At 36.9% G+C, this 27,728-nt stretch overlaps 1 protein-coding gene across 2 annotated transcripts; it reads left to right on the forward strand.

Moving 5' to 3' along the window:
• Positions 1 to 998: 998 nt before the first annotated feature.
• LOC112058466 (inter-alpha-trypsin inhibitor heavy chain H6) lies at positions 999 to 27,057 on the forward strand. 2 transcript variants are annotated; one of them, XM_052891451.1, is made up of 22 exons: positions 999 to 1,126; positions 4,599 to 4,727; positions 6,265 to 6,461; positions 6,823 to 6,933; positions 7,913 to 8,166; positions 8,853 to 8,956; positions 10,182 to 10,328; positions 10,698 to 10,898; positions 11,563 to 11,686; positions 12,132 to 12,242; positions 12,568 to 12,708; positions 13,384 to 13,550; positions 14,523 to 14,666; positions 15,348 to 15,548; positions 16,512 to 16,620; positions 17,773 to 17,841; positions 18,390 to 18,443; positions 20,160 to 20,222; positions 22,294 to 22,335; positions 23,183 to 23,355; positions 25,205 to 25,368; positions 26,598 to 27,057. In XM_052891451.1, the coding sequence occupies exons 2-22, from the start codon at positions 4,605 to 4,607 to the stop codon at positions 26,638 to 26,640; spliced, it is 2,742 nt and encodes a 913-aa protein (XP_052747411.1). In that variant the 5' UTR covers positions 999 to 1,126; positions 4,599 to 4,604; the 3' UTR covers positions 26,641 to 27,057. The 2 variants fall into 2 exon arrangements, with proteins under 2 accessions (XP_052747411.1, XP_052747412.1); XM_052891452.1 differs by lacking the exons at positions 25,205 to 25,368; positions 26,598 to 27,057 and having other exon boundaries at positions 23,118 to 23,191.
• The last annotated feature ends 671 nt before the right edge of the window (positions 27,058 to 27,728 follow it).

Below are 27,728 nucleotides of genomic sequence, written 5' to 3' on the forward strand. Positions count from 1 at the left end.
ACGATCAGCTGGCCTATTCAATGACTTTGGTCTTTTAGCAACCTAATTAACATCAAATGAATACCAACCACGTACTTCATCTGTTTCAAAATCACAATGACAAACACACAGGTCATTATCTTTAATTAGTTAGCAGTAAATTAATAGTGAATACGAAAACATGTGACATAAGAATTACTCTCAATAGCTAGTAGGTAAAGGAGATGGTCCCAAATTATACGGAGCCCAGGATCAGTCATTGTACCCTTGCGGAAATAAGAGAAAATATTTTTTTTAACCATTTTTGATTATACAAATCTATGAATTCATCGAAATAATATGAATTCTCAATGCAACACCAATAAGGGTATTAATGGCGGATTGATGACGTTTTCTATGGAGTAGTCGATTTGACGTTTGCTGTCAATTGTCATGTCATAGTTGCTTTATAGGCGCCATCTTGTTAGATAACTCAAAAACTTGGGTTTTAATTTTATTTATTTATTTTTGTTTTTTGTTAGATTTATTCACTTATTTAGATTTTAATAAAATCCATGTATTTTTAAAATTTTAATGACACGGGGTACAGGAGTGGACCTGAAATGGACCATCTCCTTTTATGTTACTCAGTTAGCGAATATGGCAACAGAATAACTGAAGAAAACATTTTTAAACATCGCGCACTTGGCGCATCGGCTAATTTGGTAAAAACCGGGCTAGCACGACTGATTGTAGCGACCAAGCTACGTATAGTTCTCTATCTCTTTCTCTCCTATCGTTTCTTTCTATTTATCTACTATCGTTTGCATACTAGATAAGTGACAACAAATATAGCTAGGTCTGCTAGTTGGACGGGCAGAATAACAATTTCATCTGCCGTGCTCGATTGAATCGTAAAATCCTCTCTTCGGCTCCCCTACTATAATGAGAAATACAAAATGACCTATAAGATTCGCACGGTATTACCGACCGGTTGAACAAAACGAATACATACATACACATACACAAGAATGTAATATGAACAACACAACTACATCACTAGCCTACAAGGTAATTCACTTGTGTTTTTCCTTCAATCGGCAGTGGATGTATCCAATTGTTGTTATACCTAATTTTTTAAATTTTGCGTAACTATAGGCTCTAACAAGTGAGTACGACTTATATTATATTTATATATGTAGCTAATATTTCTCTATCTCGCGATATCTTTTCATCCGAAATTCCTCAGTGCTTGAAGACAAAAGTCTTCGAACAGTGCGTGTTGCCAGTGATGACCTATGGTTCCGAGACTTGGTCGCTAACTATGGGCGTCATAAGAAAACCCAGAGTCACACAGAATCAGATCTTCATTTCTGATTCGATCACGCAGAGATCAGCAGAAGAACTAAAGTCACCGACGTAACTCAACGTGTCGCGAAGCTGAAGTGGCAATGGGCGGGGCACATAGTTCGAATAGCCGATGGCCGTTGGGGTTCCAAGGTGCTGGAATGGCGGCCCCGCACTAGAAAGCGCAATGTTGGTCGACCCCCCACCAGCAGGGCTAGCACGGGCAAGGGAGAAATTTATCCACGGGGAGAGGACAAAACGTTTATCCCCCACACTCGTTTTATCCACTCACCGCGCATGGGCACGCCGGTGGATATAATATCCCCGGTGGATAAACGGAGGGAAAGACTTGTCAACCCATTTGTATATATCTTATAAATTGGCATTAGGTATATTAATAGTCCGAAATAAACGTAAATTTGATAATATTTGGTTATTTTGTGCATATTATTTATCTGTTTTCTGTTGGCATTGTTTTGTTTGGTGATTGTTTTTTGCGGTGGTTTGTAGTAGGTATCTATAGTATCTATCATACTAGCGGACCCGGTCAAGCTTCGTTGTGACATAAGTGCACTTATTCTCTATCCCTACTCTACCCTTCTTTACCTCTACCCCTACCCCACCCCTACCCTACCCCTACCCTACCCCACCCCAACCCACCCCTACCCTACCTCTACCCTACCCCTACCCCCCCCCCTACACCCCCCTACCCCCCCTCCACCCTACCCCCTACTCCCCACCCCTACCCCCCCCCCCTACACAACCCCTACCCCCCTACCCCTCCTACCCCCCCTACCCCACCCCTACCCTACCTCTACCCTACCCCTACCCTACCCCACCCCTACCCCACCCCTACCCCACCCCTACCCCACCCCTACCCCACCCCTACACAAACCCTACCCCACCCCTACCCCACCCCTAACCCCCCCCTACCCTACCCCTACCCTACCCCTACCCCACCCCATATTGCGAAGCAATTGTTAAAGACCAAAACATGCGAGACATAATTGTTTTTTTAAGTAAAGTTTTATCCCCACATCAACTTCACAGGGATAAATTTATCGCGTTTAAATGTCAAAAGTCCCAAAGTATATCATTTTATCCACTCCATATGCCATAGTCGAGGAAAAGATCTCCACGCGTAATGTCAATCGGGGATTAATTTGTCTTTCCCTTGTGGCCATGCTATGACGGGTGGATTTATATCCTTAGTCAGTGGATATAATGGGTGGATAAAAATTTTATCCCTTGCCCATGCTAGCCCGGCAGGTGGACAGACGACATCAAGCGAGTCGCAGGTATTCGCTGGATCCAGATGGCTCAGTATCGTAATGTTTGGAAGTCCCTACAAAAGACCTATGTCCTGAAGTGGACGTCCATCGGCTGTCATGATGATGATGATGGTAATCTTTATCTTATGGCAGTGATTTTCCCGGAAACGCAGATATTTGTTGGTTAGTAGTTTTTGTTATTAATTTACTTGTTTAATAAGGGTAGGGTCAGGATAGGGGTAGGGTTAAAGTCGCGGGCGTCCGCTAGTATTTAGTGGTATAAAATCTTTGGTCCAGCTGCGTTACCGTGGAGATATTGAGGTTTTTAGCTAAGTAGGATTCGTTTGGATACTGGCTCGGAATTAAGGCCTAGGGTTGATCCATGTTTGAATAATAATATGAATCCATGTTTGTAGCCGTGATAGCCCAGTGGATATGAAACCTGCATACCAGAGAACTATCTTAATTCTCTGCGTGTGTGAAGTCTGCCGATCCGCATTGGACCAGCGTGGTGGACTATTGGCCTAACCCCTCTCATTCTGAGAGGAGACTCGAGCTCAGCAGTGAGCCGAATATGGGTTGATGACGACAAAGTAGGTACTACAATTATAAATGTCTTTCAATTTAATGTACCCTATACACTGCACAGATTTCCTTGCAACTTTCACAATATATTTCTGTCTAAAGGCATTATATAATCAATACTAAAGCAAAAATATTTGTTTTTAGTTTTGTCTGTCTGTCTGTTCGTTATTTTTGTTGACCAGGCATCCCGCTGATACTACTGAATGAATTCAAAGTTTTTATGGAAAATTCTTCATTTTAGCAAGTTACATTTGTAACATTTGGAAGGTGTACTCCAAATTTACCCCCCAAGGATTAAAAAGGGGTTGAACTTTTTTTGATATAAATCAATTCACGTCTTGGGTTATGTTATTCTAAAATGATTAGTGGACTATTAGTTATCATATAAAACAAGCGAAAATATTAAAAACTAGCAGACGCCGCGTGGTTTCACCCGCGTGATTCCCGTCCCCGTCAATCAAACAAACAAACAAACTCTTCAGCTTTATAATATTAGTATAGATATGGTGTCAAATAGGGGTTGAAAGTTTACATGTAGTTTCTCGCAGACGAAGTCGCGGACGTTCGCTAGTACATAACAAATTGAGATTGCGTTACATGATGGGCAAAAAATCAAACTCGTTTTGGACTTTGGTTTTCCTTGTATCGTCAAAGAGGTTGCAGTAAAAAATTACCTAAGTACATTTTTTTCGCGCTACACACAAACTAAATTTACAAATAATTGGTCAATATGTGTCTAAAAGTATATTCTAATTAAAAATACAGTTTCTGAGGCTTCTTAAAATCACTTTTTCTTTAATAATTAGCAAGGATTGTATCTATACTAATATTATAAAACTAATCGCTAACGCGCTAATCTCAGGAAGTACTGGTCCGATTTGAAAAGTTCTTTCAGTGTTAGCTGGCCTATTTATTGGGGAAGGCTATATATTATAGGAGTACGGAAATAATTTTAAATATATAGCTATATATTATTTCCGTACTCCTACGGGAACGGGAACCACGCGGGTGAATACGCGCGTCAACTGGTATTAAATAATGCTTCTACACCTCTATAGGATGCACTTGTATTCTTTTTTTTTTATTCTTTACAAGTTAGCCCTTGACTACAATCTCACCTGATGGTAAGTGATGATGCAATCTAAGATGGAAGTCGGTTAACTTGCTAGGAGGAGGATGAAAATCCACACCCCTTTCGATTTCTACACGGCATCGTACCGGAACGCTAAATCGCTTGGCGGTACGTCTATGCCGGTAGGGTGGTAACAAGCCACGTAGAAAGCCTCCCACCAGCCAGACCTAGACCAATTAAGAACATCTCAATCGGCCCAACCGGGGATCGAACCCAGGACCTCCGTCTTGTAAATCCACCGCGCATACCACTGCGCCACGGAGGCCGTCAAAAATATTCATTAAAAAACTTGTAAATTTTTTCAGACAAACATGAAGAGTGTTAGTCTAGGAACAGTGTTGTGTATATTAGTGCTCGGCGTACATTCTGCGTCCCTGGACTTCCCAAGGTTTCCAACTAGGGATGGCTACAGAGTGATCGTAGGTCATACAAACGTAAGTATATATAGCTCAGTGGATATGACCTCTTCTTCCGATCCCGGATTTATATGACCTTTACCGATGATATATTTGTCTTGTATTTAAATACAGAAATGTATTATATATTCAATTATTACTTATTTACAGTCCTTATCGAGTCTCATTCGAGCTATTATCAGTTCATAAGTAATTAATGCGTCACTATAACCTACCCATTCTGTGGGATTTGCCAATTCAATATTAAGATACCTAGGCCACTAGTCTACATGAGGAAAAACAAAAGACAAAGTTTAAATATAATTATTTCTATGTGAATCTTTATAATTTTCATTCTTCAAACATTATACGGAAATTTCGAATGAACGTCGTCAGAAGTATGTGTACAATTAAAAAAAAACCCCGACTGCCTAACCTACTCGCACCTAGCTTCGCGTATTTTGTATAGCAATTAATAACTAACGTTTCACTAATTTTAGGTTTTTGAAATATGGCCATTTTAAAATCCTCTTGATGAACCCTTGACTTTGTTCCATATTGCAAAATTAAAAAAAAATTCACCTCTAGTCTATAGAGTCTCACAGCCGTCGTGTTAATTTTTTTTAACTTCATCTATCTAAGAACACTTGGGTTATAAAGACAACTCTAACGATATCTTAATTACGTAAATCGGTTTAACTACATATGAAGTAATAATTTGACGGCCTCCGTGGCGCAGTGGTACGCGCGGTGGATTTACAAAACGCAGGTCCTGGGTTCGATCCCCGGCTGGGCAGATTAAGATTTTCTTATTTAGTCCAGGTCTGGCTGGTGGGAGGCTTCGGCCGTGGCTAGTTACCACCCTACCGGCAAAGACGTACCGCCAAGCGATTTAGCGTTCCGATACGATGCCGTGTAGAAACCAAAAGGGGTGTGGATTCTCATCCTCCTCCTAACAAGTTAGCCCGCTTCCATCTTAGACTGCATCATCACTTAGCATCAGGTGAGATTGTAGTCAAGGGCTAACTTGTCAAGAATAAAAAAAATAAAATAAAGAATATTACATACATACATGATACGCGCGAAACATAACCCTTCTTGCAGTCTGGTAAAAATATATGACCCATCAGGATTACCAATGACAATATATTAGGTAGAACGAGGAAGACAAAATAAAACTATCAGTCTATACTCTTGCTCAAAAAGACTGTCATATTACCACTCCGCAGCGGGGCTTAACAAGAATTTCAGCCTCTAGGGGCTAAAGTAATTTTTTTTAATTTAATTTTTACTGAGCGAGCTGCGTCTGCAAAAAGAATTTTAATTTGAATACCTACTGTACTGAATTATTTTATTTTCTCGCAATCGTAGTGAAAAGCATAGTGTAACACGCGGGGCTAAACCCATTACAAATCCGGTTTCTATTTAGCGGCCCTCGCCTTACAGCTCGTGCCTAAAATTACCTCGTATATAATGGGTCTGTTTAGCCCCTTGTATTGTACTATTAGGTCCGAAATTTAAATAAATTGACGTTTATTTAGAAACTGCGGTTCAAACAAAATTTTGGTAATTACAGCCGATAGGTGATGACGTCACAGACGACGATCCCGTGGTACCAATCAAGATGACGCACATGCGCGTGCGCTCCGAGATCGCTCTGCGCTACGCTCGTACGGCCGTCATATGCAAAGTATACAACCCCAACAAGCGACCGCAGGAAGCCAGCTTTAATGTATTGCTACCTGAAACAGCCTTCATCAGCGGATTTACGATGTATGTACGCTGTAAAAAAAAATAAACTGTATAGTTAATTGCCCATGCCATAGTTAATTAAATATTGTATTATTCACGTTTAGTTATGTATATTTTTATTAGATGGATATTTAATTCATAGATTACATACACAATCGAAAAAGTAATTTGGACAATATTATGTACAATACAATATACATTTATTACTTAATACACTAGCCACCCGTATCCCGTTTCCCAAATTTAGCCTATGACTCACAAAAACCATGGCTTTCTAGTGGTAAAAGATTTTTTTAAATTGGTTCATTAGATCCAGAGATTACCAGAGATCCAACAACTTTAATTCCTTATAATATTAGTATAAATAAACAATATATTTTAGGACTATCGGTAAAGAAAACTACGAAGCGTATGTAAAAGAGAAAGAAGACGCTAAGAAAATTTATCAAGACGCGGTTGCACAAGGAAATTCCGCGGCACACGTGGATGCTAAGTGAGTCACATATACCCAATGATATTAAATACTGTTAGATGTGTTACTAGCGCATGATAAATGAGGCGATCAAAAGAGGAAGTTTATAGTCAACTCAACAGTTGTGGTCAACGACGAAAGTTATTTAAACAAAATATACCTAAACGTCTACAATGTCGAGGTATGTGTTCAAGAAATGTAAATCTATATTCTTAAATATATAATGGATTAAAGACCAAATTGTGCATGTGTGCGCTCAGTGTTGTAGTCGAATCGGATTTTGTAGGAACGTAACCGATCTATAGTACAAAATTATCATTGCATATACTAATGCATCTACTAATGTATGCTTTTAGTCTATTTTTAAGCGACTTCAACGACCGTATATATAATTTTATATACTTTTTGAAATTAGCAGACGCCCGCAACTTCGTCAGCGTAAAATTCAGTTTTTTAACCGACTTCCAAAAAGGAGGAGGTTCTACGTTCGGCTGTATGTATGTTTTTTTTTTTTTTTTTTTATGTATGTCCAGCGATAATTCCGTCAATTATGGACCGATTTTGAAAATTCTTTTTTTTCACATATCCCGTGGGAATAATGGATATTTCCGGGATAAAAGTAGCCTATAGTTTTCTCTATAACCTCTTCTGTCCAGTGAAAGTTCCATCGGTTCAGCCGTGCCCAGACAAACAGATTTTTTTTAATGCTTGATTGTGTTTAAGTAAACAACCATTGAAATCACAGACAGACGCTTCAATTTATATACTAGCAGACGCCACGCGAATTCACCCACGCGGTTCCCGTTCCCATGGAAATACGGGGATATAATGTAGCCTATAGCACTTGGGGATAGCGTAGCATCCCAACAGTGAAAGAATTTTTCAAATCGGTTCGGTAATTTCAGAGCCTATTGCAAACAAACGAACAATCAAATCTTTCTTCTTTATAACATTAGTAGGTATAGATGTATTGATTAATAAAAAATTAATAAAAAACCAGAGCTCGCGACTCGAACCACTTCACGATAAAATACAACGTGGAAGGCAATTGCAACGCGACGTACGTCTTGAGATATGAAGAGTTGTTGGGTCGTCAACGCGGCGTGTACAATCATGTTATAAACCTACTGCCTGGGGCGTTTGTGCCCAATATGGACGTAGTTGTGCATATCAAGGAATCGCAGAGGATCACTGAACTTAGGGTGCCTGAGTTGAGAACTGGAAATGAAATAGACGCGACAGAGAAAGATCCACGTAAGTCCAAATGAAATTTTAAACAACAATGTATCTACAAACACATTTAGATAAAATCACCAAAACATTATTACCCAGAATATAGAAAACGCCTAACGCTTTAGCAATACGAGTAGAAGTACCAAGGGGACCCCTTGGTACTTCTACTCGTATTCTAATATACAGGGTACTCGGGAGTATTTCCCATAACCTCAAGGTGTTTACGAGTCCACTTAAAGGAGCCGAACTGCATAACTGATAGTTTTTAGACTAAAAAATAACAACTCTTTATGTGTCATACCAAGTAATTCAAATAATTCTGGATATCCATGTAACACACGCCTTTATCTATCCTTGCATTTTGAAATACGTCAAACTTGGCTACGATGATAAGATCAGACACGTTTTAAGATCGATTTAGGTACAAAAGAAATATTATTTACTCTGAAAATAATAATTTTAGAAATCATGTTCCTTGAACACTTTAAATTATTTTTCGGTAAGAATATAAATAACCCCAGAGTTATATATATTTTTATAGTGTGTTCGTTTGTGACACGTCCGGGGTAAAAAGTTTTAAAAACTAAAAATAACAACAGCGAGTTTCATGTACTTTTTTTAAATCCTGATATGATACCCCCCCATATTTTGTTTATTATTTACATTACTATTAATACATTGAAATACACTAAATAAATATATTGCAGAAAATTTGAAAGCTGTTATTAGAAGAGGCGCTAACGTGCGAGAAGCTACTATAACCTTCACTCCTGATCTAGTAGAACAGAAAAGACTGGCTGAAATATATGCGGTATGTTTTATTATTACTGAATACGTTTTATTCCTAGATCATACAACTGTATCTGTTTTATGGTGCTACTAATGTAGTTTATTAAATTATATTATTTATTAATTATTATTATCAACCCATATTCGGCTCACTGCTGAGCTCGAGTCTCCTCTCAGAATGAGAGGGGTTAGGCCAATAGTCCACCACGCTGGCCCAATGCGGATTGACAGACTTCACACACACAGAGAATTAAGAAAATTATCCAGTATGCAGGTTTCCTCACAATGTTTTCCTTCACCGTTTGAGACACGTGATATTTAATTTCTTAAAATGCACACAACGTTTAAATGTTTATTAAATTAAGTAGATCTAAAAATAAAGCGAGCTTAACAATCTGCAGGGTTATTGTGTAATTCGGTGTACCACTCAAATAGTAAGTCACTACATCGTTTTTCATCATATTTTCGTAATAATGATCATCTAACATAGTTATTTCAACAAAATTATATTGACTACGTCATTTTACATTAAATGACAGTGATTTTTTTGTTTTATGATCATCTAACATGATTATTTCAACGAAGATACGTAAATAACGGTTTTTCTTTGAAATAATCAAATAATCTTACTAATTGCTACTGCTCTTTCAATATTACAATAACGTAGATACTTATGTTATTTCGTTGAAAATACTATGTTAGATGATTGCATAAACGAAAATATGATGAAAAACGATGAAGTGACTCATTATTTGAATGGTACACCGAGATACATAATAATTCTGCTGGGCAGTGTATCCTCAGAATACTGATATAGATGATATAGATAACTTTCATTATAATTATTTTTATACTGTATTAATTCATTCCTCCAGCAATATATTTTAAGTACATCACTCTACGCAAATAACAAATTTTATTAATGAAGATAATACTTAAATAGGCTAAACTTATTATAAAAATAAAATATAAGGAAATATCAATACAACTACAACTACAAAATTAAAATAAATTAAATTAAAACTAATACCTAAAAATATTTATCAAAATTTGCCGCCCTTGGTAGGGTGCCCATCACGCAGGCAGCATTCCCGCGTTGAATTGCGATTGAAATTCTTTGCGCGAGAAAGCTGCCCGCCCGAGGGTCGCCTGTTGCCTACGCATGATATTTCAGGTTTATAGCATTAATTTTTATATTATCACCTAAATAGTGTACACGAAATGTTGTTTTTAAATTTACTCTTCAGGAAAAAAGTAAACAATCAGCCGATCCAGATTCCGACGACATTGGTTACGATAGCCAAGAAGAAGAAGATGTAAATAAAAAAGATGGTCTTCTGGGTCAATTTGCAGTACAATATGATGTGGATCAGCCAAAGAATGGAGAAATATTGGTGAGCTTATTGCTAACTATAAATCTTTACTAATATTAGATTTAAATTTTGTGGTTATAAATAAAGTAATCTTTATCTACTGAACCGATTTAAAAAATTCTTTTACCAATAGTAAGCCACTTTACTTGTTAGTGTTATAGGCTATATGATTTATCTATGTATTTCACGGTAACGGAAACTATGTGGTTGAAATCCCGGGACACACGGTTAAGGGAATTTTTAAAATCCGTTTAGGAAATCTAGAGATTACCTCCTTCAACATCACATACATTACCTCTTTATATTATCTGTATAGATACTCGTAGAACAACGTGTCTTAGGAAACATTAGGATAATGTTGTTGTCCATTTTATTTTTTTTATTTTTCAGGTTAACGACGGTTATTTTGTCCATTTCTTCGCCCCGAGCTCCTTACCGCCTCTTAGCAAACACGTCGTATTTGTCCTGGATACGTCAATCTCTATGGCAGGGAACAAGATAGCACAACTAATAACAGCTATTAAGGCTATTCTCTCCGATCTCAACCCGAAGGATTACTTCAACATCATTGAATTCAATACTTATGTTACAGTAATAATATTTTCTTTCTTTTCTTTCTATATTAGTTTTTTTATTGTCTTTTGAATGACTTGGCAAAAGGTTTGATTGCGTACACTTTAAAACTACACGTTGTGCAGTTTTTGTACACATAACTCATCAAAAAAAAATATAAATTCTCGCAACTCAGTTCTTGTACTGTAAAAAGTTGTGAGATCCATGTAATACGAAGTCGATCGAGGGATTGCATAAAAATATCTCACAAGTAGTATACACATTATTTTCATAAAGCTTGTCAAAAGCAATTGACGGCCTCCGTGGCGCAGTGGTATGCGCGGTGGATTTACAAGACGGAGGTCCTGGGTTCGATCCCCGGCTGGGCAGATTGAGATTTTCTTAATTTGTTCAGGTCTGGCTGGTGGAAGGCTTCGGCCGTGACTAGTTACCACCCTACCGGCAAAGACGTACCGCCAAGCGATTTAGCGTTCCGGTACGATGCCGTGTAGAAACCAAAACGGTGTGTGGATTTTCATCCTCCTCCTAACAAGTTAGTCCGCTTCTATCTTAGACTGCATCATCACTTACCATCAGGTGAGATTGTGGTCAAGGGCTAATTTTTTAAGAATTTAAAAAAAAAAAAAAAAAAAAAAAATTGCCAAGTCAAAAATTTCAAAAATGATATTCACATTTCAAATAGGTTCACGATTTGAAGATGGTGGATAATAATCATAACAATAACAAAGAAGTTCCACCTGCACTAGCTTCGCCCGACAATATAGCTGCAGCAAAAAGTATAGTATCCAGATTTACTGCTACCGGAGGTAAGAAAATTCATTTACTTAACGAGGTTTTTTTTTCATCTTACATATATTATTTATTAATTTATATATTTATTTTAATTTATTTATTAGTGTTATTTTTAATGTATTTAATATTATTTACTTTTATTATTTATGTATTAAGTATAATATGTTTCCTCACTTTTTTTTTCTGTTGTACCTATCCATTTCTTTTGTTTAAAATCTCTCCCACTGCCAAGGGTCACTGGCAGAGATCTCTTATAGAGATAAGTGTTTCCTTGTCCACTGTTTTTCTTTCTACCTTTGTGTGTTACAATATAAATTAAAAAAAAAAATATTTACCATAACATCTAAATTATAAACATTGTTAAATATTAATAACATTGGTCTATATAAAATATATAAATCTATATTTTTCAATAATTGTATTTCATTTAAAATACTATAACTTTTTGTGTTTTAACAGCTACTAACATCTATGAAGCTCTTGATGAAGCCATAAAAATTGTGAAAATGGGAGTGCAATCACCAAATAAAACAGAATCTACAAATGACACGATATCAGAGTCCAGAGAAAGTAAGTAAAATATACCATTTCATAAACACAATAAAATAATTTCCCTTTAGTACGAGTATGAACATTAACATCAAGGAAATTTGAATTTTTTTTTTGAAGAAACTTATCCTTTTACCTTAACCTAATAGCTATTTTTCTTAGCTATTAGGATAAGTTAGCAGGCCTACGTGGAATGATGGCAACAATGCTGTCTTTTCGTTCCCACGTTGGACAGCCAGGCTGATCCTTTGAGCAAAAATGAGCCAGCTATTATGACTTGAGACAACTGGCTGCGGTGAAATAATCAGAGAACTTCTTTGAAAACTAAATTAAATTTTATTTCCAGATGATGTGGAGCCCATTATAATTTTTTTAACGGACGGTGAGCCCACCGCCGGTGATATTATAGACACTGACACTATCACAAATTACATCTCGGAAAAAAATACAGGCGACAAGCAAGCACCGCTGTTCTCACTTGCGTTTGGTAAATCTTATTGTTTTGTTTTAATTCTATTATTTATAGTCTATCTCACGATTACTTTGCTAGTAATGTATGTAAATTACAGTTTAGATTTTTTATAGCTTTTTTTAATTAAAACGGTTCACCTTTTGCACCTTTAGTACTCTTACATAGGGTTAGATGGATTGGAATGAGACCCTTGATGACTCAAATGAAACTTTATTCCGCTCCCTAATCCGAGTACCAAATAGACATGTAGGCAATCCTTGTACAAAGAGTTCACTGATATTCACTTGAATGCCTGGTATCATTTCACTGTACTATAATCGTAAACTGCCACAAACGGCTTGAAACCGGTTGCCGGTTCTTCTCAGCAGAACCTGCCTCCCGAACCGGTGGTAGAATCTTTACAAATATTCAACTGACGTTTCAAAAGTGCTTGTAAACTGAGCCTACTTGAAATGAATGAATTTTGAACTTTGGACCCGCGTATTTATACTGTGACAACATAAATATTGTCATAAAGATAAATTTCGAAATTTCTATAAAATATTCGAAAAAGCGATTTCCGCTTACAATGCGTAAGTGCTTAACAGCAGATGTAAAAAACTTATGTAGGCATACAACATTGCTAAACAATTGTGGGCCTTATGATCCAAATAATAGGGTCCTCCGTAATAATACTTAATGCTCAAACAGGCGATGACGCGGACCGGCCTTTCCTGCGCAAGCTCTCTCTCCGCAACGATGGCTTCATGAGACAAATCTACGAGGCAGCAGATGCAGCGCTCCAACTACGCCAATTCTACGAACGAGTGTCCTCGCCGATCCTCTCGAATGTGAAGTTCGTCTACCCTCGACGACAGGTCTTCACCATCATTTATACAAGACTAGCAGACGCCCGCGACTTCGTCCACGTGAAATTTAGTTTTTCACGAATTCCTCGGGACCCATGGATTTTTCCGGGATGAGTAAATGTAGCCTATGTGTTAATCCGAGGAAAATGCATTTTCATTCCAAATTTCAGCCAAATCGGTTCAGTAGTTGCGGCGTTAATAAACGCAAAAGTTTGTATGGATGTATGTTTGTTTGGATGTGTATTACTCTTTAACGCCACTACTACTGAAGCGATTTGGCTGAATTTTGGAATGGAAATGGATTTTACTCTGGATTAACACATAGGCTCCACCCAGTTCTAGTTGAGAACGCTGCACTCGAAATTGTAGACGAATGCAAATACCTAGGACATATGATCCAGTTAGGTAGGTTCGGGACATTTCGTGACATCTTTTCATCCGAAATTCCTCAGTGCCTGAATACAAAAGTCTTCGAAGAGTGCGTGTTGCCAGTGTCATCACGGGCACTGGCAACACGCACTCTTCGAAGACTTTTCTTTTCGAATGGTTCCGAGACTTGGTCGCTAACTATGGGCCTCATAAGAAAGTTCAGAGTCACACAGCGGGCGATGGAACGAGCTATGTTAGAGGTATCTCTGCGTGATCGAATCAGAAATGAGGAGATCCGCAGAAGAACTAAAGTCACCGACATAGCTCAACGTGTCGCAAAGCTGAAGTGGCAATGGGCGGGGTATATAGTTCGAAGAGCCGATGACCGTTGGGGTCCCAAGCTGCTGGAATGGCGGCCCCGCACCAGAAAGCGCAGTGTTATCGACTCTCCACCAGGTGGACTGACGACATCAAGCGAGTCGCAGGTATCTGCTGGATGCAGGCGGCTCAGTATCGTGATGTTTGGAAGTCCCTACAAAAGGCCTATGTCCTGCAGTGGACATCCGTCGGCTGACATGATGATGATGATGATGCTTTACAATTTATTTACAGATAAAAGAAGGATCGTTAAGTCGTAGTCAGTTTCGTACTATTAACAAAGGTTCAGAAGTTGCTGTAGTTGGAAGGATCTCAGAAAACGCCAAAGAAATCACACCGCAAGTGTACGGTATAAGAAGTGATGGAGAGGGTCGTAGAGTGAGTACATAATTAGAATGGTAAAGAAAGTTGGTCACTCCAGAGTATGGTCAAGATCTTCACGTTCCATACTTACTTTGCACTCTCAATTGGTATAGGTATATATTATCAGGAGCAAACAGGAGAGGCGCCATAATTGGATCTCGCTCCATTCTAAAATTTACTTCGGGCCGGCGCTGAATATGTTTACAGTTGTTAACTATCCGTCAATAGCTTGATGAGACTCATACATTACTTCGTTTTTATTACCCTACTACAAGAAGGGTTATGTCTTCCGTGCGTATCTTGTATGTATGTATATAAGTAATATTCTTTATTACCTCATATCTTCCAAACCGCTGAACGGATTTACGTAATTAAGATATCGTTAGATTTGTCTTAATAACCCAAGTATTCTTAGATAGGTGAAGTGAAAAGAAACTAATACAACGACTAATAGACTAAAGGTGAAAAAATATTTTTTTTTTTCGAATATTGCAATATGGGTATCAAATTCAAGGGCTCATCAAGAGGAAATCAAAATGGTATATCATGGCCTTAATATTAGAAAAAACCTTCAGTTATTAATCGTTATACAAATAACGCCAGGCGGATGACTAGGTGCGAGCAGGTTAAGGTTTTTTTATTATAATTTAATTAAAGTTATTAATAATTGTTGTTCTTGGTATTTCTATTTCGCAGATACGTTACGAGGTCAATCCTACAGTGCCAGTAAACTGTGCAAAAGACCAATTCCTGCCGTTAGAACGTCTCTGGGCGTATCTGACTATTAAGCAACTGCTGGACAAACGTGACGCGGACGATGATGACGTCAGTGATGACGTCGGCACGGAGGACAGTCCAGACAGTCCTAAGCAGAGAGCTCTTGCTATAGCTTTGAAGGTTGTCCATTTTTTTTTTTAATTAAAACTTTAACGTAACTTTAAACTCCCGCAAACGGAGCATATTGGGTCAAAGTTTGATGTCTCCTTTTGTATACAAAGGGAGGCCTAGTCCTGTAGTAGGCCGATAAAATAGGCCAATAAACGTAGGCGTTAGAAGCAGTGCGTCCGATACGTACGATCGGTGGACGCCTAGCATAAGGATGAACTTTAAACTTGTGTCAAGTCAAAATTTAATTTATACTCGTAGTCCTTTTCATGAAAGAAGTCCCCTAGACGCGACGCTGTCGCGAATGTTTTAATGGCACTCATTATCATTTGTTATTAATTTTAGTTCAGATTTTACCTGCCGGACTTCTTTCATGAAAAGGACTCTAGCTGCCGACATTCTGGTAAGCTTGTAAATCAAACACTGTAAATACACTTGTAATGTATTTTAAAATCCTTCAAATACATTTTCTTACAGATCATTTTGAATTGAGTGAGCAATCTCATACTTAAGAACTTAATCGTTATTTTACTCAGACCAATTATAGAAGGACCTGTATCGCACTCATAGTCACGAACAAAATTGTCTGTCATTTTCTGAAGAAATTGAGCTTAGATTTGGTATATATCTTATACTAAACTAGAAGATTTTGCCCGTTTTTTACACAATTCAATTACACAAAAAGGTATTTTTACGGAGCTCTTTAACCGACGAACACGATTACAACTATTTAACATCGATACTATAGAGACAGTTTCTATAATCGCATTAGATCGTTGATCATATTCTTTGACAGAAAAGTAACGTCTAGCGAGGCAGGTCCTATACAATAATTGGTCTGAGTTATTTTACAATTATGTTAACTAAGTAAGTAGTTCAGTTTAAATTTCTGTAGGACTGACATTATGGTACAAACATAGTTTACAAAGTTTTTTTTTCAGATTTCCCTTTATTTTTTTTTTTCATTTCTTTTAGTATTCGTTTGTAACACCTCTGACGTCACTAGTGGTAGTCAGACTAAACAAAACCAACGCAGAAGATCTTCTGGATGCCGAATCAGTTGATGACGTCATTAGCAAACAACGTAAGAAACTATTCATTTTATTAGCCACTAGCAGATGCCCCGGGTAGTTTTCGTTCCCGTAGATTACGCAGTTATGGCTTATGACACTTACAAATAACGTGACTTTTTAGTGGTAAAAGAATTTTCAAAATAGGTTTAGTAAATCCAGAGTTATCCCCCTTTATAATATTCGTTTATACGAAGAAGGTTACTCTAGGAGTATGCCTCATGCACGAAAAATTACAGAGCTCTCGCCTACGGTTTGGGCTAGCAATATCGCCTCGGCTGTAATTTTAAACTTACCTCACTTATATCATAATATACATTTATGTACCCTCATCAGTTAATTAGCCGTCTAATATGTCTAAGAAAGCCTATTTTATTCTCAATTTAACTGTATTAGGTTGCCTTTGATTTAGTTCATGGTTTCCTTCATTAAGTAGCCCGGTCTTCGTGTTCGGGCATAATCGGATATCTCTCTCTCTCTCTCTCTCTCTCTATTCTCACGAATGTCACAAAGAAATTAAAAATAGGTTTTGCTTAATATAGTGCTACCATACAAATTCTGTGACTACTTCGGAACATATTTTCACAGCTCTGTATGGATCTGTAGGACTATTTTGTAGCGATGTTTTTTTTAACTCGAAAGTGCGAGTTTCGAACTCACCTTTATTTATATATATCTCTCTCTCTGTCTAACACGATACTATAGAATGAGATGGAAATCAAAACTCACACTTGCGAGTTGACACACACAAAAGAGCCGTGATAGCCCAGTGGATATGATCTCTGCCTCCGATTTCGGAGGGTGTGGGTTCGAATCCGATCCGGTGCATGCACCTCCAACTTTTCAGTTGTGTGCATTTTAAGAAATTGAATATCACGTGTCTCAATCGGTGAAGGAAAACATCGTGAGGAAACCTGCATACCAGAGAATTTCTTAATTCTCTGCGTGTGTGAAGTCTGCCAATCCGCGTTGGGCCAGCGTGGTAGACTATTGGCCTGACCCCTCTCATTCTGAGAGGAGACTTGAGCTCATCAGTGAGCCGTATATGGGTTGATAACGACGACACTTGCGAGTTATATCGTTACAGAAACCTACTACTTATGCAGTGCCCGCCTTAAGTTAATTTAGTGTTTAATTGATATTTTTTTTTATTTATCACATTTTAGAGCTTTTCCCGGTAGAGGTGAGAAGTGGCTCAGACTTGACTTCAAGAACCTACACAGCCTTCAGTTCTGGTAAGTTTTTCTTTTAATAGTAACGTAAATTCTACTTAATATAAAATATTTTCAACCAAAAAATTTAACCGACTTCAAAATCACAAAATAAACTAAAAAGCTAAAAAACAATGAGCATATTCAATGCAAGTAAGTTTATTGGAGCACAGATTACAGCATGAGTGCTACAATCGTTAATTATGTGCAGTGGCATACAATATTTTTTTCTACAACCATGATAAAGGAAATAAATGATTTACATTACAAAACTTAGTAAATCATCCTACTAATATTATAGATGCGAAAGTTTGTATGGATGTTTGTTACTCTATAACGCCACAACTACTGAACCGATTTGGCTGAAATTTGGGGGGGGATGTTCATTACTTAGTAATGGGTTTAACAGGGGTTCGTGGAACTGACAGTTTGAGAAAATCTGGTCTAAATGACTAATTATGACTAAGTTCTGAATGTTTTTTTAAATTACTTCTTAATCGTGTATTGACCACACACGTCCTGAGTGACTCGTCCTACTGATTGTAATTTATTATCCTTTTGTGTTATTGTAGGAACGGGACTGAGCCTCACTTCAAATGATGGACCAGTGCTGTTTGCTCAATCAAGTAATGTTCTTTATTAATAATACCAAAGCTTTGACTTTTAATTCATTTGTTTCAATAGAGCCTACGCCGCACACATAATAATATTAATAATGAAACACTTTATTACACCAAAAACAAAATAACAAAATTTTACAAACAAACCAAGTAAAAATATAAACAATGGTGTAACGGCGGCCTTATCTCTGAAGTGATATCTTCCAGGCAACCGTTAATAGGGATGATGACAGTTTTTTAAATTGTATATAAATTAAAAGTATACTAATAGCAAAGCAATTTTGTAAAAGTAACAGGGTATCTGCGATCATTACTTTCGGAGTTACAGGGATTTAAAGGGTCAGATTTGCGGCGCTGCCGCGGATCCCTGAAAAACGCTCCATACAAAATGGCACGATTTAGTGACGTCGTTGGCTCGCTGATCGTTAGGTTTGTATGGGCGTTAAAAAAAATTACTAATATCTTTGTTATTTGTGCGTTTATGTTTATAGTTCATTTATTGAAAAATGTCACATTTAATGTAAGTAAGCTAAAACTGTATGAAAATTTCATCTAATTACGATAAAAAATATTTAATACATTTTGAAATTTTATAATCTCATTTATTTTGCAAATATCCAGACAATTGTTGCTTTTTATGTATAAATTAGTTAACATTGACCTAATTTACCCGAATGTATCATAAAAATCAATATATTGAAACCTAGTCATCATCCCCATAATAGGGAGTTCACGTGTACAAAGAAAAGTGGTTGCTGTGCAAATAGTAAATCTGTAAAAGTGAAACTGTACCTGCAATTCGTTCAAAGCAAATAAACGTTGTCAACATCTCGATACCCAGCGTTAATCGCTAAATAGCCGACACCCAGAGGTTTTTCACGCGTAGTTCCCGTTCCAGTGAGAACACGGGTATAAAATATAGCCTGTTACACTCACTAATAACGTAGCTTTACAGTGGTAAGAGGATTTTCAAAATGGGTTCAATAGATCCAAAACATACCCCCTACACAAACTACACTAGGTTTACTACTATTTATGTAACTATACCTCAATAAGATATTAATTGAAAAACTTTATCTGTTAAAGGACATGTCCCAATTTTGTATGGAGGCTGGGCTTTTATTCCAAGTGTCAACTAAGCAGAACAAATTATTTTTATCTTAAAAGAACATAAAGTATAGGGCTTAAAACCCAAAATAAAAAAAAAATTTGGACCCCGCATTTTTTTTTATTAATTATACAAAATGTATTTTTTTTCATTAGCTGACAACATTAATTAATAATTTTTATCATGGCAACATGCTTGTAACTCACACCCTGACAGATTGTCAGTGATCTTGGCGTTTTCAAAGCAATTTAAGAATTTTTTATCTTATTGACATTTGACACCGGATATGAACTCAATTCCTACCGGATATGAATTGGTGTTTTATTGGCTGTTTTGAATACTTTTACTGTATTGTCTATGTTTAATTTGTAGACAAGGGGGCGAAACAAAAAAAATATTTATTTATTTAATGCGGGTTCCAAAAATTTTGATAATTATTTTCTCAACAGCAATTTGTATCTTCTATCCGTAAAGAATACTATCAATCTGCTTATAAATTTTAAATAATAATTTTTGGGTTTGGGTTGATATAATCAGTTAAATAGATAAAAGTTGAATTTAACAATAAATAAATGAATAATTAAAGTATATTTTAATTTTCATTTTTATTACAGCTAAACGTTTTACCAGTTATGGCGGGAGCGCTGGCGGTGATTCAAGTGGAGGCCTTAATACCCGTATGAAAAGACATTTAATTTTTCAAGGAGCTTTCATTGAAAATGCCGCCTAATTCTTTCGAAATAATAATATCAAAACAATGCATATTCCTCACATAGATCTACAAAAAGTTCGCGTTAGCGTATGACTTTTAACGATAGCTTACTTTAAAAGTAACTAGCCGGTGCCCAGCGGTTTCACCAGCATAGTTCCATTAAGAATTCTGCTATAAAATATAGCCTAAGACACTCACAAACAACGTGGTTTTCTAGTAATATAAGAGTTTCAATCGCTTCGGTAGATCCAAAGATAAGCCAAATACCACATACTTAACCTCTTTATAATAGTATATCTAGACGATCATTCACCTCTTTCTCGAAATTGGACCTACTTAACTGGATCATATGTCCTAGGTATACGTATTCGTCCACAATTTCGAGTGCAGCGTTCTCAACTATGACTGGGTGGAGCGATACATGAGCATTACACATTATTTTTGTTTTGGCCATGTTCATTTTCAGGCCCACCTGTTGAGAAACGCTGCTGAGGTCATTGAGCATGGTACTCATTTATAAATACATAATTAAAGATCCAATAGAATTTCTTACGAAAGAAGTTGAGAATATCTGCAGGTCCTAGACTAATAACATACAGACCCGCAACACCTAACAATTTTTCACTCCAAACGTAAGCCTTCTGTGACTATGTGAACGTAAGAGCTAGTCAAATAATGTATTCTGCGATCCCCACTAACGTTTCCTGTAATACCATTTTTTATTGAATCAAAAATATTGATGTGACAAAGTGAACGAATATGACTCACTATGTCCTGAACTCAGACCAATTATTGTATAGGACCTGCCTCGCTAGACGTTACTTTTCTGTCAAAGTATATGATCAACGATAAAATGCGATTATAAAAACTGTCTCTAATCGAATCGATGTTAAATAGTTGTAATCGTGTTCATCGGTTAAAGAGCTCCGTAAAAATACCTTTTTGTTTAATTGAATTGTGTAAAAAACGGGCAAAAACTTCTAGTTTAGTATAAGATGTATATAAAATCTAAGCTCGTTTTCCTCAGAAAATGACAGAATTATTCAGAAATTTCTCTGTCTATGGCTTAATAATAAACATAAAACCTATTTTGAGTCACAGTGATGATAATAAAATGATTCTAAGACCTTATTTAATTTGACTAATTAAATTAATGTTTTTAATTAATAAATCATATTTTTCATGATAAGTGGCTTCGTCCGCGGTTAATCTTTAAATAAGTTAAATACCTTCAATATTATTTTATTCCGGAATTATTAAAGATCGAATGAAAAAAAAAAATACACAAATAGCAAGGTTTTTTTACCATCTCTATAAAAATATATCTATTAATATTGTTCCAAAAAAGGGTAGTTGACTCCTATTAAATATAAACAATATTAATTTGGTGTATTACATGGAATTAGGATCCGAAGTTTGCTGAATTAATGATTTTACTATAAGCTAATTACAGTCGCCGACATGAACACAAGCGTAATTATCTTAGCGTGGCGATGCGTCAAGGGCTCCTATTTGGGGGCACATAAAACGGCTTACAAACCCGGCGACTACACACTATCAACATGTTATAAATCTATGGTGCAGGTATTATACCTAAGTCTGTCTGTTTATCTGACGAGGAGCAGGGTAGTTGACAATGATATTCTTAACCCCCGAAGCAAAAAGAGGGGTGTTATTAGTTTGACGTGTCTGTCTGTCTGTCTGTCTGTGACACCAAAGCTCCCGAACGGATGAAGCGATTTCAATTTAGTTTCTTTGTAATAAAGGTGACTTCCGGGCGAGTGTTCTTAGATATGTTTGATGAAAATCGGTTGAGCCGTTTAAAAGTTGTGGGGGTGAAAGTGGGGACCGTATGTCTGCAAATATACTCGAGTGAGGTCTCAAATCAAAGCCACTGAAAGAGAATATTAATGTATTGATCGAGAACGTAATTAATAATTTAATGACATTCGGGGGTTTTTCAAAATTTTTAATATTAATAATTGTGTCTTACTAGAATTGAGTTACCAGTTTGTGCAGTATTTTTTCTTTCGCAGATATTATGAGTCGTTTTCCAGATGATGAAAATACAGTACAAGGTATAGTCTTAAATTATAAAAACCCTTTCTTTATGAGTACTGTTTACCAACAAACAAAGTAAAAATAAGGGTATAAATCACTAGTTATTTCACACCTAATAGTAATTATAATTAACTTGTTCTTAAATAAACTAAAATAAATGTGACTAATAAGCTTAGAACAATTAGATATGGTTAATATATTTTATTTAACATTTAATAAACAAACCATGCATAAATTAAAATAAACAAGTTATGAAATAAATATGCATTTTCTACCTTCATTTCTAATTTGTTTGTTGGTAAACAGTACTCATTAAGAAAGGCTGTAGTATAGAGGTCTAGACGGCCTTTTTTATAAACATGGTTAAGGATTTAATCTCCAATTGTTTAAAAGTTCACTTTAAACAGTAGTTTAAATCTTAATTCATGTTTATGAATAAGGGATTAGGAATTCTTAACGGTTAGGTACGATAGATTGTTTGACGACGATTGATTTGACGTTAAAGACCTGGCCCGAGGACATCATGTAACTTTTAAGTCTACAAAATAGCGGATGGTGATAATATGATGAGATTTTTTTAGTATTAGCCTAGATACTCTAGGCTAGTACTGAACATTTTATAAAAACAAAAAACCTAATATTTTGTATGTCCGACCCCGCGGGTCGAAATAAAACAAACATACGCCCAACGAATATCTCGTGAAGAGAAATAGACAAATGTCAATATTGATATCTTTTTCATTGCGTTGGGACGAAAGAGACTGCGACAACTTGACATATTTTGTCTATTTCTCTTCAGAATCTCACAGGCTATTCACAAGCAAACATCGCAGTGTCTATTAAAATAACATTTTGTTAACGTAGTATGGGGAATAGTCAGTCCTAGCACTGAAGCGAGCGATGGAGAGGATTCGTATCACCTTCAAGATTTTGCATGGACGTCTTCGCTATTAGCATGGGACACTGATGGTCTTGCTATTGGATTGGGATTGGAAAATGAAACTAGCATATCCCTTAAACTCACACAGGATATTAAGGTGAGTATATCTTTATCTTTACTGATAATAAAACTGGTCGAATTCTTTACATTTATTCGCAATTTGAGATTTTACTTATACCGTTTGTAACAACAAACGTTAACGTGGTATAGAGTACTCAAATTCAAAATTCAAAATTCAAAATTCATTTATTTCAAGTAGGCTCAGTTTACAAGCACTTTTGACACGTCAGTTGACTATTTGTAAAGATTCTACCACCGGTTCGGAAGGCAGGTTCTGCTGAGAAGATACCGGCAAGAAACTCAACAGTTGTTCTTTTGAAAAAGTCATACAGTATTACAATTTACATTTGATAACAATTAAATTACAATTTCTTATAGTTTTATTTCCTGTGTGAAGGTGGAAGCTGATCCAATGACCTCCAAGCACCTTTGTCGTTAAGGAACTCATCAATAGTGTAGTAACCTCGACTAAGTAAATGTTTTTTAACACATTGCTTAAAGTTCTGCAAGTCCATCACAGTCTTGGGGATCTTGTTATAGAAGAGTACACCCAAACCCACAAAAGATTTTTTAACTCTTTGGAGACGATATGCAGAAATAACTAACTTATGGCCGTGTCTAGTAAGACGTGGGTTTAAATCTCCTTTTCGTTTGTACAAATTAATATTTTGTCTTACATAAACTATACTGTTATATATATACTGACAGGCTACTGTTAAAATGTCTATTTCTTTAAACTTTTGACGAAGGGACTCGCGTGATTTTAGTTGATATATACTACTAGCGCCATCTAGAATCTATACTTATAATACGAATTGTATATATTTTGTACCATTCTGTACATTGAAGATATTTTGAAATTTCTTGGGGGGCATTAAAAAATATTAGTTATGCAGTTCGGCTCCTACAAGTATAAGTGGACCTTAAAATTACGGGAAACTAGCGGACGCCCGCGACTTCGTCCGCGTGGAATTCAGTTTTTCACAAATGGTTGAACCATGATTTTTCCGGGATAAAAAGGACCTTTATGTTAATACAGAATAAAATCTATTCCCATTCCAAATTTCAGCCAAATCGGTTCAGTAGCCGCAGCGTAAGAGAGGAACAAACATACTTACACAGTTACACACAAACTTTCGCCTTTATAATCGTCGTTATAAACGCATATTCGGCTCACTGCTGAGTTCGAGTCTCCTCTCAGAATGAGAGGGGTTAGGCCAATAGTCCACCACACTGGCCCAATGCGAATTGGCAGACTACAAACACGCAGAGAATTAAGAAAATTCTCTGGTATGCAGGTTCCCTCAAGATGTTTTCCTTCACCGTTAGAGACACGTGATATTTAATTTCTTAAAATGCACACAACTGAAAAGTTGGAGGTGCATGTCCCGGATAGGATTCGCACCCACACCCTGCGGAATCGGAGGCAGAGGTCATATTCACTAGGCTATCTCAGCTTTATAATATTAGTGTGATATTAGTGTGGGCATATATCAAGAATTAAAGACAGTAGATGGACCATAAAAGTCACAAATTGGAAAGGTCCACCTGGAAAGAGAAGCGTCGGCAGACCAACTAAAAGGTGGGCTGATGACATCATTATCAAAACAGGGCGAGAATGGATGTCTCTCGCAAAAGATAGAGATTACTGGAAGAAGAAAGAGGAGGCCTTCACCCAAACGGGATCCACATCACAAGAAGATAACTAACCATACTAACATTAGAATTATTAAATAGATATAATTATAATTTAAACTAACACACCTAACAAACGTTTGAAATGTAAATTGATGTGGAAATAAAAGGCTTTATTATTATTATTATTATTATTAGTGTGATACTCCCCAACACCCTGTATATTAAAAACGTACAAATTGTTGGAACAGCCACCACAAGCTGCCGGAGGAGACGTCGAATGCTTCAACAGCACATCGAATGCAGCAGCCGCGGACGAGCGCGCCAGCGTCTGCGTATACATCACGCGGTGCTTCGCCGCGAGAAACATCACTGTTGATGATTATCAAAAGAGCTATTGCATCATAAACGACAGGTAAATACTTATTAATTAACTAGCGGACGCCCGCGACTTCGTCCGCGTGAAACCCTACTACTACCCCGACCCCTACCCTACCCCTATCCTACCCGGCGACGGAAGTTTAAAAAATGGAGTAACTTCTCCCGTTTTCTCAACATTTCCCTTTACTGCTCTGCTCCTATTGATTGTAGCGTGATGAAAAGTATACTATAACCTGCCTAGGAGTGTGTAGAATAATTGTACCAAGTTTCGTTAAAATCTGTCGAGTAGCTTTTGTTTCTATAACAAACATACCACGAGACGGAAGCTTGATAGTTATTATGGAAATATATTTCATGTAGGTACAGAATTGACCTCTCTACAGATTTATTATAAGTATAGATTATGAAACACGGCTAAAACTCACGTGATATTAGTCGGAGTATGCCCGACTAGTTTCGAACCCTTAGTCCCTTAGGGTGGGACGACGCGTGAGAGACGAATGGGATTGCCAGAAAGCAAATATCGAAGCGTGATAGACCACCCCCCTTCCGCACGTAAACTGCGGTACCAGGAAGGAAAGGAGGAGATAATAAATTTACTTAGGGTAAATACTTTCTCTTTCTTTCTTTCTTTACTCAAATCATGAATTACTAAGCTATTTATTCCTACAGATCGTTTGGTAATGCTCAATTTTGACGGCCTCCGTGGCGCAGTGGTATGCGCGGTAGATTTAATGACGGAGGTCCTGGGTTCGATCCCCGGCTGGGCCGATTTTCTTAATTGGTCCAGGTCTAGCTGGTGGGAGGCTTCGGCCGTGGCTAGTTACCACCCTACCGATAAAGACGTACCACCAAGCGATTTAGCGTTCCGGTACGATGTCGTGTAGAAACCGAAAGGAGTGTGGATTTTCATCCTCCTCCTAACAAGTTAGTCCGCTTCCATCGTAGACTGCATCATCACTTACCATCAGGGGAGATTGTAGTCAAGGGCTAACTTGTAAAACCGTGCTACAATTATTTTTTAAATAGTTCCTTGTCATTGGCTACAAAAAATCAGGCATTCTTATAAGAGACAGATCTAGGAGCTCACGTCATCTCTATACAATTATTATTATTAACCAAATATTGTTTTATTTCTTTTGTCATTGTCGTAGAAAAAGTATTGTATGCCACTGCACGTAATTAGCGATTGTAGCACTCAGGCCGTTTATTGTGAATTATTCATTCATTCATTTCATTATTTTATTTAATTTTCTGTTACAGGTACGCGGGTGTTTGCTGTCCAATAACTGAAGTACACCAATGAAATTACCTAATTTAATTATTCTTAAGCAATTATGATTATCTATTGGAGTAAAACTTCTTTGCGCACGCTTGACTAAGGGAGTTAGAGCTACTGAATGCGTTACAAAAGGTGTAATCGGGCGAGGCGAACGGACTTTGAGAGGCAGAGCTAATGAAGTTTTACTTCAGTCGTATGGTCTGAAGAAGACTCGTTTTTAACCGACTTCCAAAAAGGAGGAGGTTCTATGTTCGGCTGTATGTATGTGTTTTTTATATATGTCCAGCGATAATTCCTTTTTTGCTTTTTAGTTTAGGTTAATTTTAGAGAATTGGAAGTCGGTTGCATTTTTTTTATTGAAATTTTTATTTAGTTTAAACTATGTTATAAGTCAGTAATTTTTATAATTAAGTACGTACCTAAATAAAACAATGAACATTTTGTCTTCGTTTTTTATTTAATTAGTCTTTTTATTCAGCTTATGTTATTTGCACAATTTGACTATTAGCCCAGGGTTCGTGGAGTATTTTTGCAATCGATTACTATCAAGTTAATTTTCCCAGAGTAGCTTCATCTTGATGAGACGTTCAACTTTTTTATTGAAAATTCATGATTCTGGTAGCTAACTGGATTACCAGGTAATGAAAATTTCTGAGCGTCGGAACGAGATAATGTACCTACCACGCAATTTGTAGGACATTGTGGCTGTTAAGTTGTATAACCATTAACTAAGCTAAAAAAGTGATATGTGTTATCATAAGCCGTGATACATAGATAGATATATGATATAGCCGCGATGACGGCCGCGTGGCGCAGTGGGTAGTGACCCTGCTTTCTGCATCCACGGCCGTGGGTTCAATTCCCACAACTGGAAAATATTTGTGTGATGAGCATATGAGTGTTTTCCGGTGTCTGTGTGTATTTATACATTATATAAGTATTTATATGTAGTATATAATTGTATATTAATATTATAATATCAACTATCTTAGCACCCATAACACAAGCTACTCTGTATGCTCACTTTGGGGCTAGATAGTGATGTGTATTGTTTAAGTATATTTAAGTATATTAAGATATGACCTCTATGAGAGGAGACCCATGCTCAACAG

This window comes from Bicyclus anynana, chromosome 4, assembly GCF_947172395.1.
Source record: "Bicyclus anynana chromosome 4, ilBicAnyn1.1, whole genome shotgun sequence".
In the NCBI taxonomy this organism is placed as follows: domain Eukaryota; kingdom Metazoa; phylum Arthropoda; class Insecta; order Lepidoptera; family Nymphalidae; genus Bicyclus; species Bicyclus anynana.